Source organism: Saccopteryx bilineata, chromosome 5 (genome assembly GCF_036850765.1).
Source record: "Saccopteryx bilineata isolate mSacBil1 chromosome 5, mSacBil1_pri_phased_curated, whole genome shotgun sequence".
Classification (NCBI taxonomy): Eukaryota; Metazoa; Chordata; class Mammalia; order Chiroptera; family Emballonuridae; genus Saccopteryx; species Saccopteryx bilineata.
The window spans coordinates 213,587,058-213,603,059 of record NC_089494.1 but is presented as its reverse complement, the minus strand read 5'-3'; the positions used below and the strand labels follow the sequence as shown (position 1 = coordinate 213,603,059).

Genomic DNA, 16,002 nt, shown 5'->3' with positions numbered 1-16,002 from the left:
AACTGTACATTTAAACTATGTTAAATGTATAAAAATATTTTTCTTCATTAAAAATTTACCTTAGCTTACTTAAACGGTTTTACTTTATAAGCCTTCTAATGTTTTCAATTTTTTTATTCTTTTGTAACAATAGAGCTTAAAACAGTTTACAGCTATACAAAATAGCTTTCTATGTTTCAATTTTTTAGCTTTTTAAACTTCTTTTTTGTTAAAAACTATGTTAAAAACTAAGACAAACACATACATTAGCTTAGGCCTACAAAGGTCATGATTACACTTGGGAAGAATTTTATTTTTTAAACTTTCTGTTGCATGAGGTTTTAGAAACTTTTCTATATAATTCTGCATTGCTGATTCCAAATCTAAAATCTATTTTTTGGTGCATGCTCTAGTTTTTATGCTATTTTAATTTCCTTTTTTTACAGTTAATGGCATGCATTGGTTTTTAAATTGGAGTTAAAGAGCAATGACTCTTGGATTGAACATCACCACAAGGCAATTTAATGTTTTGCAAACATCACTTTTACATAATTGTAGTTGTTTTTAAATGTAAAAAATTATTATCTCATAAAAACACTCTCTTATTTTGTTTTAAGATTGAATCATGGCTTCTTCGAGTAGGCTTAAATGTAAGAATAGTCCTGATACCTTCTGTTATATATGAGGCTGTTACACACTTCAACATCAAAGGCGCAATATTTCATCATTTGTGACACATGCATATATTGCCTATTTTCAAGTTCCCCTTGGAGATCAAGACAGAAATTGGGCTCCTCATATTGAGTGTCATAATTGTGAGGAAATGCTTCATGACTGGACAAAAGGAAAATGCAAAGGAATGCCTTTTGGTATTCCCATGCTTTGGTATAAACCTAAGGACCACGGCAGTGACTGTTACTTCTTTCTGATCCATACAAAGAGCATCAGCAAGAAAAAATGGCATATGATCGCATATCTTAATTTCTTTAGCAATACAAACTATCCCACACTCTGAGACACTCCCGGTTCCAGTTTTCAATGGTTTTATTTCTTCTAAGGATGAAGAAAGTGAATGATGATCAAGTGTATTTTAATAAGATGCATGAGGAAATGGTTGTAGAATCTGAAGGGTCTTCTTCTGATGCCAAGCAGTCATTAACCCCTCAGCACAGGGGTTAGGAACCTATGGCTCACAAGCCAGATGTGGCTCTTTTGATGGCTGCATCTGGCTCGCAGATAAATCTTTAATAAAAAATAATAATAACATTAAAAATATAAAATATTTTCATGTATTACAATCCGTTCATTTTCTACCGCTCATATTCATGGTTGCGGGTGGCTGGAGCCAATCACAGCTGTCCTCTGGATAACACCAAATTTTTATTAGATAATGCAAAACATACACGGGTCATTGTGAGGTCAGGAAGTAAACTTCCCTCCTTTTAATCAAGTAGTCAGCTAGCTAATTGCAGAAATCTTTTTGATGAAGAAGATGGCTAAAAGAAAAAAGATGAGTATCATACTTTTCAGCAAAAATGGACAGAGGAATTTGCCGTTGTGGAGAGAACAGGTTCTGCGGTGTGTCTAATATGCAATGATAAAATTGCATCGATGAAACGGTCAAATATAAAGTGGCACTTCAACACACCCCAACTATATTTGCATCAAAATATCCATTGGGGGACAGCAGGAAGAATGCATGTCAAGTGCTTCTGTGCAGAGTACAAGCTAGTCAGAAGCAACTTTGTGTTTGGACCCAACGAGGTGACTGGAATTCAGCTAGCTTTGCTGGTGCTTTAGCAATTGTGAGAACTAAAAAGCCATTCACAGATGAGAGTATGCCAAAACATTCATGCTTGATGTTGCCAATGAACTTTTTGATGACTTTTCAGATAAAGACAAGATAATCAAATGAATAAAAGACATGCCTCTGTTGGCAAGAACTGTTCACAATCATACCATCATGATGGCAAATCAAATTGAGGCAACACAAGTAAAGAACATAAATGCACCACCATTCTTTTCTCTCGCTTTGAATGAGTCAACAGACATAAGCCATTTATCCCAGTTCAGCGTGATTGTAAGGTATGCTGTAGGTGACACACTACATGAGGAAAGTCTTGCTGTTTTGCCTATGAAAGAGACAGCAAGATGGGAGGATTTATTCAAATCTTTCACTGAGTTCGCTAAAGAAAAAAATCTACGGATGGATAAACTTATTTCAGTGTGTACTGATGGTACTCCATGCATTGTGGGGAAAAACAGAGGATTTGTAGCGCTTCTTTGTGAACATGAAAAGAGACCCATCCTAAAAGTTTTCACTGCATCCTACATCAGGAGGCACTTTGTGCTCAGATGTGTGGCGACCATCTTGGTGAGGTGATGTTGCTGGTCATTCGGGTGGTCAACTTTATTGTTGCCCGAGCTTTAAATGATTGCCAGTTTAAAACACTGCTGGAGGCCTGACCAGGCGGTGGCGCAGTGGATAGAGCATTGGACTGGGATGCAGAGGACCCAGGTTCGAGACCCCTAGGTCTCCAGCTTGAGCGTGGGCTCATCTGGTTTGAGCAAAAGTCTACCAGCTTGAACCCAAGGTCGCTGGGTCCAACAAGGGGTTACTCAGTCTGCTGAAGGCCCGTGGTCAAGGCACATATGAGAAAGCAATCAATGAACAACTAAGATGTTGCAAGCGCAATGAAAAACAAATGATTGATGCTTCTCATCTCTCTTCGTTCCTGTCTGTCTGTCCCTGTCTATCCCTCGCTCTGACTCACTCTCTGTCTCTGTAATAAATAAATAAATAAAAATAAAGACTTAAAACACTGCTCGATGAAGTTGAGAATAATTATCCTGGTCTGCTCTGCACAGCAATGTGCGTTGGTTGTCAAGAGGGAAGGTGCTCAGCTGTTTTGCGGCTTGTCTGAGCGAAATCCAGACTTTTCTTGAAATGAAAAACATCGAGCATCCTGAGTTAGCTAACACTGAGTGGCTCCTGAAGTTCTACTAGCTCATGGACATGACTGAACATCTGAACCAGCTCAATGTGAAAATGCAAGGCATTGGAAATACAGTCTTATCCTTTTAACAAGCAGTGTTTGCATTTGAAAACAAGCTGGAACTCTTCATCAATGACAATGAAACAGGTTGTTTACTATACTTTGAAAAACTGAGAGAGTTTCAAGACGCATGCACAGCAAGTGACCCTGCTCAACATCTTGATCTCCAACAGCTAGCAGGCTTCACATCTAATCTCCTGCAGTCATTCAAAGTGCGTTTTGGAGAATTTCGTGAGCGCACTCATCTTTTTAAGTTCATCACCTATCCACATTAGTGTGCTGTGGACAGCGCCAACCTGAGTTACATGCCTGGTGTGTTCGTCAGAGATTTTAAGCTACAAGCTACTGACCTGAAAGCCTCAGACATGTGGGTGAATAAGTTCAAGTCACTGAATGAAGATTTGGAAAGACTTGCATGACAGCAAGCAGAGTTGGCGAGCAAACACAAGTGGGGAGAAATGAAAAAACTTCAACCCACGGACCAGCTGATTGTCAGAACTTGGAACGCACTTCCCGTCACAAAGCACACACTGCAGCATGTGAGTATTGCTATACCGACAATGTTTGGCTCTACGTATGCATGTGAGCTGTCTTTCTCACGTCTAAAGAATGTTAAGACCAACCTATGATCATGTTTAATGGGTGGAAGTCTCAATGCCTGCATGAAGCTTAACTTCACCATGTATCAACCAGACTACAAAGCCACCAGCAAAATCATGCAGCACCAGAAGTTGCATTAGTGGTAAGTACTTTATTCATCATTGGTTAGCAACAGCATAACAACGTTATTGCAAAGAATTCAGAGAAGACTTATTGTACTTTAAATGTGTTGGTCTTACATAAAATGCACAAATTTACTTGTATTTAGTGTTAAACATATTGTATGGCTCTCACGGAATTACATTTTAAAATATGTGATGTTCATGGCTCTCTCAGCCAAAAAGGTTCCCGACTCCTGCCACAGTAGTTTAGCCAACCCGAATTGAATGACGTAGTAAGAGATTTGGGCCTATCAAAGAAAGCAGCTGAGTTATTAGCCTCCAGGCTTCAAGAAAAGAATATATTTTACTGCTCAGCTAAAGTATCCCATTTCAGAAAGCGTGAACAAATGTTTGTGAATTTTTTTTTAAGACAAACACTTTGTTTAATGTCATGATATCAATAGTCTTCTCAGCCAACTAAGTGTTACCACACACAGTCCAACTGAATGGCAGCTATTTCTTGACAGCTCTAAATGATGGCAGACTACTGCTGGAGCATCAAATGAGATCGTCCTCAACAAGTACACAAACGCAAGAGTTACAAACGCAAATTTTTGTCTGAATAGAATTTAAATAAGTTTTGTGCAAATTTTATGATTAAAATAAGTGTTTTAGTATGTTCTATTTTGAAATTGTAGACAAATTCTGATGCAATCATATCTTTTAGTATATTAGTGAATTTAATGCACTATATAAATTATTATATTTTTACTAATATGATGCCCAAGACGACATTCTACTTCATTATGTTAAACTAAATGTTAAAAATTTTACAATAAGATGAAAACCTAAAATCTGAAATTGCAAAAAAAACTGTAGCTTACAGAGAAAAACTAATGTCAGATTTGAGATCAGCACACTTGAATTAGGTAAGAACAAGTGCTTTTGTGGACACAACAAAAATTTTGTTCCCCAGTGTAATCAATATCACTGTCTTCCATCTCCATATTTTGTCTGACTAGAATGTCTTCAGGGACAATAACATTCATGGAACATCATCTTGGAAATTTTATATTTATCATCTCAATTTGATTCCCTCAACGCTTTAGTGTTTAGTTTTTTTCATGTCATTTAAATACAAGTGTAGACTTGCTACTTATATGCATTATTCTTTGGGAGATGCAATCATGTATTGTTTTCTTTTCTTTTTTTTTTTAAAGCTCTGTAGGTATTGTTCCATTGTGTGACAGCACCATGGCATTTGGTGCATGTACAACTGGCTGTTTATAGGTTTATATTATATATACATGTATATATAATATATTTAAGTATATTATATATACATATATATAAACATTTAAAATATCTTTAGGCCCTGGCTGGTTGGCTCAGTGGTAGAGCGTTGGCCTGGCATGCAGAAGTCCTGGGTATGATTCCCGGCCAGGGCACACAGGAGAGGTGCCCATCTGCTTCTCCACCCCTCCCCCTCTCCTTCCTCTCTGTCTCTCTCTTCCCCTCCTGCAGCCAAGGTTCCATTGGAGCAAAGTTTGCCTGGGCGCTGAGGATGGCTCTGTGGCCTCTGCCCCAGGCGCTAGAGTGGCTCTGGTCGTGATGGAGCGACACCCCGGATGGGCAGAGCATTGCCCCCTGGTGGGCGTGCTGAGTAGATCCCTGTCGGGCACATGCGGGAGTCTGTCTGACTGCCTCCCCATTTCCAGCTTCAGAAAAATACAAAAATATATATATATCTTTAATTGAATTTACTGAGGTGACATTGGTTAATAAAATTATATGTTTCAGGTGTACAGTTTTATAATACATTATCTGTATATTGTATTGTGTGTTCAGCACCCCAAATCAAGTCTCTTATCACCATTTATCCCCCATATCCTCTTCTATTTCCCCCATTCTTCATGAACATTATTTTATTAAGAGCAATAGTATATTGCTTAATATTAATCTGGTATAAACTATATATATTTTTCTCTTTTAGGTAACTTCAGATTTTTCTCAAAAATTTTAATTTATCCAAGATTATTAAAATTTATACTTTAACCAGAAGTAGATTTTAGTCCGCATTGCTCCACATACTTATTTAGCATATCATTGAATGACTTTTATTTACAGTTGTATTGAGATATAATTGATGTATTATGAGTCATTTTTATTTCTTTTTCAGAGAATATTATGCTCATATCTTTTGTTAATTTTTTAATGGATTTGCTTGTGGTTTTTATTGTCGATTCAAGAAATTATATATTCTATATAAGCCTTTTCAGTTTGATGTATTGCAGGTATCTTTTTACAGTTTATGATGTATTTTTTATTCCCTTAAATATTATATGATTACTTTCAGGTTTTACATTTAATGGAGTTGAATTAATTAACCATCTTTATGTTTTTTCTTTATGCACTTGAGGAAATTCTTTCTGTGAAAGCATAAAGATTTTCTTTTATTTTTCTTGTGGTTTTTTTTTTTTTTTTTGTATTTTTCTGAAGCTGGAAACGGGGAGAGACAGACTCCCGCATGCGCCCGACTGGGATCCACCCGGCACGCCCACCAGGGGCGATGCTCTGCCCGCCAGGGGGCGATGCTCTGCCCCTCTGGGGTGTCGCTCTGCCACGACCAGAGCCACTCTAGCGCCTGGGGCAGAGGCCAAGGAGCCATCCCCAGCGCCCGGGCCATCTTTGCTCCAATGGAGCCTTGGCTGTGGGAGGGGAAGAGAGAGACAGAGAGGAAGGAGGGGGTGGGGGTGGAGAAGCAAATGGGTGCTTCTCCTATGTGCCCTGGCCGGGAATCAAACCCGGGTCCCCCGCACGCTAGGCCGACGCTCTTCCGCTGAGCCAACCGGCCAGGGCCATATTTTTCTTGTTTTACTGTTGTTTCTCTTTTTTCCTTCGTCCCTGCCTCCTTACCTCTCTATTTCTTTTCCTTCTTTCTCCTTACCCTTGCTCAGAGATAAGAAATTATATGACTACTTTTTATTCAAGTCTCCTTCTCTTCAATACTTAAGCTACAATGCTTATTTGTTACTCAACACACAGGTAAGCATGACTCCTTCTCTTGGGACCTAGGCATATAGAGCTAGTGGTAGACCAAATTAAAACAAGCTGTAGCTCAGTTCTCAAGGGAACAGAGCTGTTTTTGTGTCTGTGGCCAAGAACAGTTTATGAGTTAGCCAACAGATTGTAAGCCTGTCTTCAAAAAGGTCTTTCCTTGGTCTTCAACTGTTTTGGGGTTTCTCAATCTCCTACCTAAACATCAAAGCTCCCACAAAGCCATATTTATCTGTAATTAAATACCAAATTATTATTGCTAGGGGTGGGGTATATAAAGGATATCTTATTCAGTATCTTGCTAATAATTAGTTCTTGATATTTGAAAGGATAATTCCCTCTCTTACACCTCTTCTACTAGAGTACCTTGATTTTTAGTGCATTGTTCTTTTTATATGGATTTTAAAATCACATGTAAAATTTTACAAAAAGTGGCCCTGGCCAGTTGGCTCAGCAGTAGAGCGTCGGCCTGGCGTGCGGGGGGACCCGGGTTCGATTCCCAGCCAGGGCACACAGGAGAAGCGCCCATTTGCTTCTCCACCCAACTCCTTCCTCTCTGTCTCTTTCTTCCCCTCCCGCAGCCAAGGCTCCATTGGAGCAGAGATGGCCCGGGCACTGGGGATGGCTCCTTGGCCACTGCCCCAGACGCTAGAGTGGCTCTGGTCGCGGCAGAGCAACGCCCCGGAGGGGCAGAGCGTCGCCCCTGGTGGGCGTGCCGGGTGGATCCCGGTCGGGCGCATGCGGGAGTCTGTCTGACTGTCTCTCCCCGTTTCCAGCTTCAGAAAAATACAAAAAAAAAATAAATAAAAATAAATAAGAAAAAGAAGAAAAAAAAATTTTACAAAAAGTGTCAAATTTAATGAAACAGGATTTTGAGATTTTAATGAGAATTAAAATGAATCTATTGATTCTATTGAGGATGGACATCTGTATCAATTTTGATTATTTTATCACAAACATGATAGCTCTACTTACTTTTCTATAATGGGTTTCAATAACATTTTATGATTTTAGTCATAAATGGTTTTTTACACAATATGTAAAATTATTAAAAAATTTAAAGGTTGGCATGTACATTTTATTTTTGTATTTTTCTGAAGTTGGAAATGGGGAGACAGACAGACTCCCACATGCACCCGACCGGGATCCACCCGGCATGTCCACCAGGGGGCGATGCTCCGCCCATCTGGGGCATCACTCTGTTGCAACCAGAGCCATTCTAGCTAGCACCTGAGGCAGAGGTCATAGAGCCATCCTCAGTGCCCGGGTCAACTTTGCTGCAATGGAGCCTTGGCTGCAGGAGGGGAGGAGAGAGACAGAGAGGAAGGAGAGGGGGAGGGGTGGAGAAGCAGATGGGCACCTCTCCTGTGTGCCCTGGCCGGGAATCTAACTCGGGACTCCTGCACACCAGGCTGATGCTCTACCACTGAGCCAACCGGCCAGGGCTTGTACATTTTAATTATTCTTTATTTATACACAGTAATCTCATATTGTTCTTTATCTATCAAAATTATCAAACTCTCTTACTGTTTCTAATGATATAGCTATATATTCTTTTGGAACATACCGGTACTCTCAGTTGCCTGAGCGAACACTCAGGAGCGGAGACCCAGGAATGGAAATCACTGGGGAAGGGAGTGTGTGGGTATAAAAACCCAAACTGTAACTGACAAATTCCTGAAGATCAATGTAATAAAGTCAAGAATTAAAAACTCTAGGGGGATCTAGTTATAAGGAGAGTCCCCACAATTTTGTCTGCTTTACTTTAAGGAGCTTGACCAATTTTCCACAGTAAATATTAATGAAAAAGTACCCCTACTTCTAGCTTGGGGAGAAGAAAGAAATTATTTTGAAATAAGCCAGAGCATTCTATTATTATCACATCTGCCCTCAGGGGAAACTAGTGAACCAGAGCATACTGTACAGGGGTTTATTAGAACCTAACTGACCTGAAGGAATAGAAGTAGTCAACTCCAGCACCTCTAGAGTCTAGACTACCACAAGGGGAAAGAGACTTACCCAACTCGAGACCATCTTGCTCTGTGTAAAATGGAGGAAAACACTGAAAAATCATGGTGAAATTCATAGTCCAAAGGCACAGTCACTAAAGTAGCAGACAATTTTAACCAGGTGGGTGAGGATAACATGGAGGAACTCCTAGAGGTGGTTCCTGAGGGACTGACTAATGAGGAGTTGTTGGGACTGGAACAGGAACACATAGCTGAAGAAGAGGAAAGAGAAAAGGAAACTGCAAGAGGAAATAAAAAGAACCCCCAAGAAAATTTACAGTGAAGGGTTTAGCAAAAATTGTTCAGACCTCAACACACTCCTTAAAATTTTGGAAAACAGAGACTCCAACACCAAAATGTTTTCATTAATAGAGAGGAATGTTCATATTGCATTATTTGCTACTAGCAGATCTGCAATGAAAACAAACAAGAACACCCACCATGGACATACTTCTGAAAAGAGTGACAGCTCCTCAAGTAGAGCCTAAAGCAGGTTTTTCAGGAGGGGTTCCAAAGGAGGCACATAGTACAATAAGTACAATATTTTTTTATAATATCAGAGTTGGAACAACCAAAGTCGCTCTCAGCATTAGACTAGTTAAATGATTTGATACATCCATTCAAATCAATATTTTTAAGTCATTGTAAAGAATGATACAAATTTCAAAATGTTCTACAGAAAGTTGTTAAATTTATATTAGGTAAAAAAAAGCAGCCAAAAATGAATGTTTTCTGATTGTTTTTATTAGTAAAAAAAAAGAAAAATGACACATACACACACACATACACACACACACACGCGTATATATATATATATATATATATATATATATATATATATATATACACAGTTATGTTTAGTAAAGCATAGACAATGTTATGATGTAAAGACAAGTTATGCTCCAGAATTGGCCAACCTGAGACCTGTATAATATGTTAACTAGTGTCACTCCAATAAAATCTAATACGAAAGTTAAATTGATTAGAAATAAAAGCTTAGAAAAAAAAGACAAAACAATTTAATAGTGCTTACATAGAAGAAATACCAAAACAATTACCATTAATTATCTGTTTTTGTTTCATTTGAATTTTTTAGCCATTTGTATTAGTATTTTTATTATAATATCAAGACTGAAATTATACTCATAGTTCATTCAGAATTACCTAATAATGCACAAATACAGGAATGAAATCAATTAAAGTACTTAGTGCAAAAGAAAAACCTATCAAAGATGATAGAGTTACAAATTTGCCGTAGGTTCTAAGGCAGTGATTCTCAAACTTCTTGATGTCAGAGCTTATTTATAAATAATTGTAGGCACACTATATATAAATTTCTGAGAAATATGTTTAATAATTGTCAGATATTAAAGAAAAAATATAAAACCCAAGTGAGCTTTTATGGTAATTAAGTGAAATAAATACAACAAAATTAAATTTATTCTGACATTAAGAAACATTTTTTTCTTTTTTTTTTTTTTCTTTTCTGAAGCTGGAAACAGAGAGAGACAGTCAGACAGACTCCCTCATGCGCCCGACCGGGATCCACCCGGCACGCCCACCAGGGGTGACGCTCTGCCCACCAGGGGGCGATGCTCTGCCCCTCCAGGCGTGACTCTGCCGCGACCAGAGCCACTCCAGCGCCTGGGGTAGAGGCCAAGGAGCCATCCCCAGCGCCCGGGCCATCCTTGCTCCAATGGAGCCTTGGCTGCGGGAGGGGAAGAGAGGGACAGAGAGGAAGGAGAGGGGGTGGAGAAGCAAATGGGCACTTCTCCTATGTGCCCTGACCAGGAATCAAACCCGGGTCCCCTGCACGCCAGGCCGACGCTCTACCGCTGAGCCAACCGGCCAGGGCCAAAAAACATTTTTATGTTACATTTTTGAGTTATACTTTTTTAGAATTCATAAAAAAGAGGGGTTAAAAAATAAAATAAGACAAAAAGTTATCTTTTTATATATATAGATACATTCTTAGTAAGATTTAGTAAATTTGGCAGGTCCCGGCGTGAATGTCTTAAGTTTTTTCATTCTTGTATTTATGAGAAACATGAACCTAATGTGTCCTAGCGATTTCTTTAATGTTGGGCATATATTTAAAAGGCAAACTCTCGCCTGACCTGTGGTGGCGCAGTGGATAAAGGGTCGACCTGGAAATGCTGAGGTCGCCGGTTCAAAACCCTGGGCTTGCCTGGTCAAGGCACATATGGGAGTTGATGCTTCCAGCTCCTCCCCCCTGTCTCTCTCTCTCCTCTCTCTCTTCTCTCTAGAAATGAATAAACTAAAAAACAATTAAATTAAAAAAAATAAAATTAAAAAAAAAAAAAAAGGCAAACTCTCATTTCCTCATCAATACATTGAAGAGTTCCCCTCTTTTTACTCTTAAATATGTTGAGGGTAGAAAACCCTAACTCACATAAATAGGATATTGAAATTTTTCGATATTGCCACATATTCTTCTTTTATAGAAATCCAAAAGGCTTTAGGAGACAATTTCTTATATTTAATCATTAATCCAAAACCCCTGCCATACATATCATCTTAACTTTACACCAAACAAAGGATGGAAGCACCTTGTCTCCAGTCTTTCTGGGGAACATGGGGGTAGTGTAAACAATCCAGCACCACAGCTTAACAGCCTTTTGCAACTTAATCAGGCAAGTGAGGTGGGGGGTTGGGCAGACTGTCAGCTTACAGCCAATTCCCCACAGCTCTGTCCCCCAAACATGTAAACTCAAAAAACCCTGTTGGTTTTTTGGTCCCCAACAGGCACATATTTCTCTGGAATACCATAGGGAGCAACTGGTAATCTAGGGCACACCAGTGCACCCTAGAGCACACTTGAGAACCACTGTCCTAAGGACTGCATTTATTCTACAATAATTACATACAGAATCTTATACTGCATCTATTAATGCATAATATGACAAATATCTCTAGAAAGTTATTAACTGGAACTAGAAAAAATTCCTAATTAGTAGAATATATTTATAATCTATGTCTTGCATTTATTTTTTAGCGTAGAATTGAATCCAAGATCCTGCTCTTATTTACTTTGAATCTATGAAGCCAAGCACACTTGCCAGCACCAGGTAGTGCTTACTGTTTGTTAAATTATTTACTGTGCGCCTGACCAGGAGGTGGCACAGTGAATAGAGTGTCAGACTGGGATGCAGAGGACCCAGGTTCAAGTCCCTGAATTCGCGGCCTGAGCACAGGCTCATCTGGCTTGAGCATGGGCTCACCAGCTTGAGCGCAGGGTTGCTGGCTTGAGCATGGAATCATAGACATGACCCCATGGTCACTGGCTTGAGCCCAAGGTCACTGGTTTGAGCAAAGGGTTACTTGTTTGCTGTAGCCCCTCTTCCCAATCTGGTCAAGGCACATATGAGAAAGCTATCAATGAACAACTAAGGTGCTGCAACAAAGAATTAACACTTCTCATCTTGCTCCCTTCCTGCCTGTCTGTACCTATCTGTCCCTCTCTTTGTCTCTCTCTGGCTAAAACAAAAATTTACTGTGAAATCAATGGGACATAAATCCAAATTATGTATAAAGCTAAGGATTTTTAAAGTGAATTTTTTTGAATATTAGTTCTGTGAAACAATGTATCTATTAGAGACAGTGTTAATGGACTGAACTATATTCCTCTACCATTTATGTGTTAAAGACTAACCATTTGGAGATAGGTCCCTTAAAGGAGGAACTAAGATTAAATGAGGTCATAAAAATGGGCCCTAATTCAAGATGACTGGAGTTTTATGAGAAAAGAGACACTAGGTATGTGTGTACACAGAAGAAAGACCATAAGAGGACATAACAAGAATGTAGTTATCAATAAGCCCAGGAGACAAGCCGCAATAGAAACCGGTCCTAATTACACCTTTGTCTTGGACTACTAGTTTCCAGAACCGTGAGAAAATAAATTTCTGTTATTTATGCCACCTTGTTTACAATATTTAGTTATGGCAACTCTAGTGAAATAATATAAGCAGAGAGTTAAATTAATTAATATTTGTAATACTCAATATCATCTTTTATTTGTTAGTTCATATTTAATGATTCTCAAAAATGGAGTGGAAGCCAAACTCAGTTGATAGAATCAGATAAGCACAATACATGTAAACGTGACAAAACAAAGCCATTCTCTGTTAGAAAGGTCAATTAAAAATAGATAAGATATATGTAATTAGTGAAGTAAAAAATACTGTTTTCTTTTTTTTAAGTGAGAAACAGACAGACTGACAGGCAGGGAGGGACATAGATGGGAAGCATCAATTATTTGTTGTGGTTCTTTAGTTGTTCATTGATTGCTTTCTCCTTTGTGCTTTGACCAGGTGACTCCAACTGAGCCAGTGACCCCTTGCTCAAACCAGCAACCTTGGGCTCAAGTCATCAACCTTGGCCTTCAAGCCAGTGACCTTTAGGTTCAAGCCAGAGACCATGGGGTCATGTCTATGATCCCACGCTTAAGCTATAGACTCCGTGCTCAAGCTTGTAAGCCCGTGCTCAACGCTGGTGACTTTGAGTTTCAAACCTGGGTCTTCAGCGCCCCAGGTCAATGATCAATACATTGTGCCACCACTTGGTCAGGCTTATGCTATTTGCTATTTTTCAATACCACAAACTAAAAATTATTTCATAGTTTTATTTTTTCATTCAGGTTTTTGTACAATAGTCTCCTACGAAGTATAAAACATTCTATAATAGAAAACTTTCATTGTGACTACCTATTACAAAACAGTTCACATTGGGCTTACTGAAGTTTTAGTATAAAATGATGAAAAAGATAAGAATGACAGGTACTATGGTCCAATAAGAGAATGGTTTACATTCCGAATGCAATAATCTATAAATCTCAAAATTTGTGGAGCAAAATTCAAAGTAAATTATATATATTCCAAATTTAATCCTAGTTCTAATATAGCTCGTTTTAATTCATTACTGGAATCAAGCAAGGTGATTATCTTACTCTTCCAGCAAACATTACACTCTTTTTAAGTAAGAAACCTCCTTCACTATGAAAACTCAGTGTACAGTACTTATTTGTGATGTCCTACATCTGACAAAAGATACATCTTCTATTGGATTAACACATGTTAGTATGTTTTATATTTTGCTTTGTTTTGATATCAGTATGTTAAGTAGCAAGGTCTCTTACAAAACAATTAGATGACTGTAAAGAAAAAGTAACCATAACGCCTGACCTGTTGTGGCGCAGTGGATAAAGCGTCGACCTGGAAATGCTGAGGTTGCTGGTTCGAAACCCTGGGCTTGCCTGGTCAAGGCACATATGGGAGTTGATGCTTCCTGCTCCTCCCCTTTCTCTCTCTCTGTCTCCTCTCTCTCTCTCTCTCTCTCTCTCACTCTCCTTTCTAAAATGAATAAATTAAAAAAAAAAAAAGTAACCATAGCAAGATATTTCTTGCTTCCTTTTCCCCACTAATCATAACAGTTTATTACTTCAGTGATTTTCAACCTTTGTTTCTCACGCACTCATAAACTAATTACTAAAGACAAAGGGGCCCTGACCTCTTCTTCTTTAGTAACTAATTTATTTGTGCCATGAGATGAAAATGGTTGTATTTAATCAGGGGCACTGACCTTAGTAATTAGTGTGTATTTGTGCCATGAAAAAAAAAAAAGTTGAAAAGGTAGATATTAAAGTTTTAGAATATAGCTCTTTCATTTTCCTAGACTCTTCTTAAACCTCTAAAATTTCTTTTAATAACTACTTTGGAATGATAAGCAACCTCTTACCTAATGCTTCACTGTAAAATTGGTCCCAAAGCTGACTGTCAAATTGCTGGAGCCAGAAGTCAAAGAAAATGGAAAGCATTAAATTTTTTACTCTTTCCAGGAAAGTCATTCGGTCTGGTAGTCCCCCCATGACAATAGGCACATAGGAAGGCGGAGCTGGAAGTTTCCCACAGTATTTCTCAATGGTGCCACCAAGAAAGGACCTCAATGTGTACACAAAAGGAACTTCCAGCAACTCAGCTATCAGCTCTCCACAGGGTGTCACAGGGTCTATAACCATTACATCGTAGTTGGCTTCCCGAAGTTTCTTCATGATTGGTTGATTGTAGACTGTACTCTCACACAGAAATTTTAATTGTCCGCTTACTTGAAAAAAAAAGTCTTGCATTTTTGCTGCTGACTGCCAGCGTGACAATGTCGGCATGATGTTAGTTGCTAAGTCTAAAAAGTCATTTAGCATTTTTGCAGCAAAGTCTTCATCCTGAGGCACAGGAATCACTTGGAAGTTAAGTGGGGAAGGCTTGTTGTAGTCAATGATGAAAGAGTTTGGAGAAACCAACACAGTAACCACGTGCCCCCTTTCTGTGAGTTTCTCCAGAACCATCTTTAGATTGAGCCAATGGCTCATGTCACAGGGCCACACCAGGACCTTCCCACAGAATCCAGAACCAGGATAGCAGAGCTGCAGCAGCAGAATCACTGAAATCCATTTCTCAGACACCATGGCAGAGTTCTCTCACACGCTGCTCTGAAGGGCTTCACTATTTGCTGGGCACAGAGGTAAAGCAGCAATTTAGATATAAAGTTAAAAATTAATTTCTGTAGTCACTGACACATGAGAGAACTCTGTCAGGGCTGTTGACTGGGCACAGCACTGTATGATACTTGTTCAAGACGAGATAGGAAGTATTCAAATATTTTATAGGAAATGTTTGCAGCTTTCTAGGAGTTTGTTTTAAATATGAAAACAGAAAAAAGTATTTTTAATTTACACGTTTTTAATTTTATATAATAACCCATTTAAGTAGTCTAATTTATAATATGGTACATCTTATGGAACACGATGATTGACAATTTAAGGAAACATAAAAAGGTAGGCTTTGCCATAAAGTTGGTTACATGCTAGTATGTGGATAAAACACAAAACATTGCTTAATAACCGGAGGTATGTGCAAACTATTGTACAAAGGCATAGTGTTTCAGGTCACCAGAGATGCTGTCACTCCAATGTGAAGAAAATTAAATGAAGGCTCAGGTTGAAGGAGGCATTTTAGCTGAGCCCACATGCAAGGGTAGGAGAAGAAGGGTTCTGAAGGGAAATGGAAGAAAGGAAAAAGAATGACTATATGGAAATCATGATCATTTAAGTGTACAGTTATTGACTCAGTATGACTAGAGTGGAAGTTAACATAAAGCAGTGCAGAAAAAAAGTTCGTTAAACTA

General features: G+C 38.7%; 1 protein-coding gene across 4 annotated transcripts in view; it reads right to left on the bottom strand.

Annotated features, from left to right (window-relative positions):
• The window catches only part of LOC136337916 (UDP-glucuronosyltransferase 2A2), a 69,423-nt gene that overhangs the window by 18,018 nt on the left and 35,403 nt on the right, over nucleotides 1–16,002 (bottom strand). Inside the window, exon 1 of one of the 4 annotated variants that reach the window (XM_066279844.1) lies at nucleotides 14,560–15,324. The exons of the other annotated variants lie outside the window; for them this stretch is intronic. Coding sequence (XP_066135941.1) covers nucleotides 14,560–15,283 — 724 coding nt within the window. The 5' untranslated portion in view covers nucleotides 15,284–15,324. Of the gene's footprint in view, nucleotides 1–14,559; nucleotides 15,325–16,002 lie in introns of those variants that run through there. 4 annotated transcript variants of the gene reach the window in all.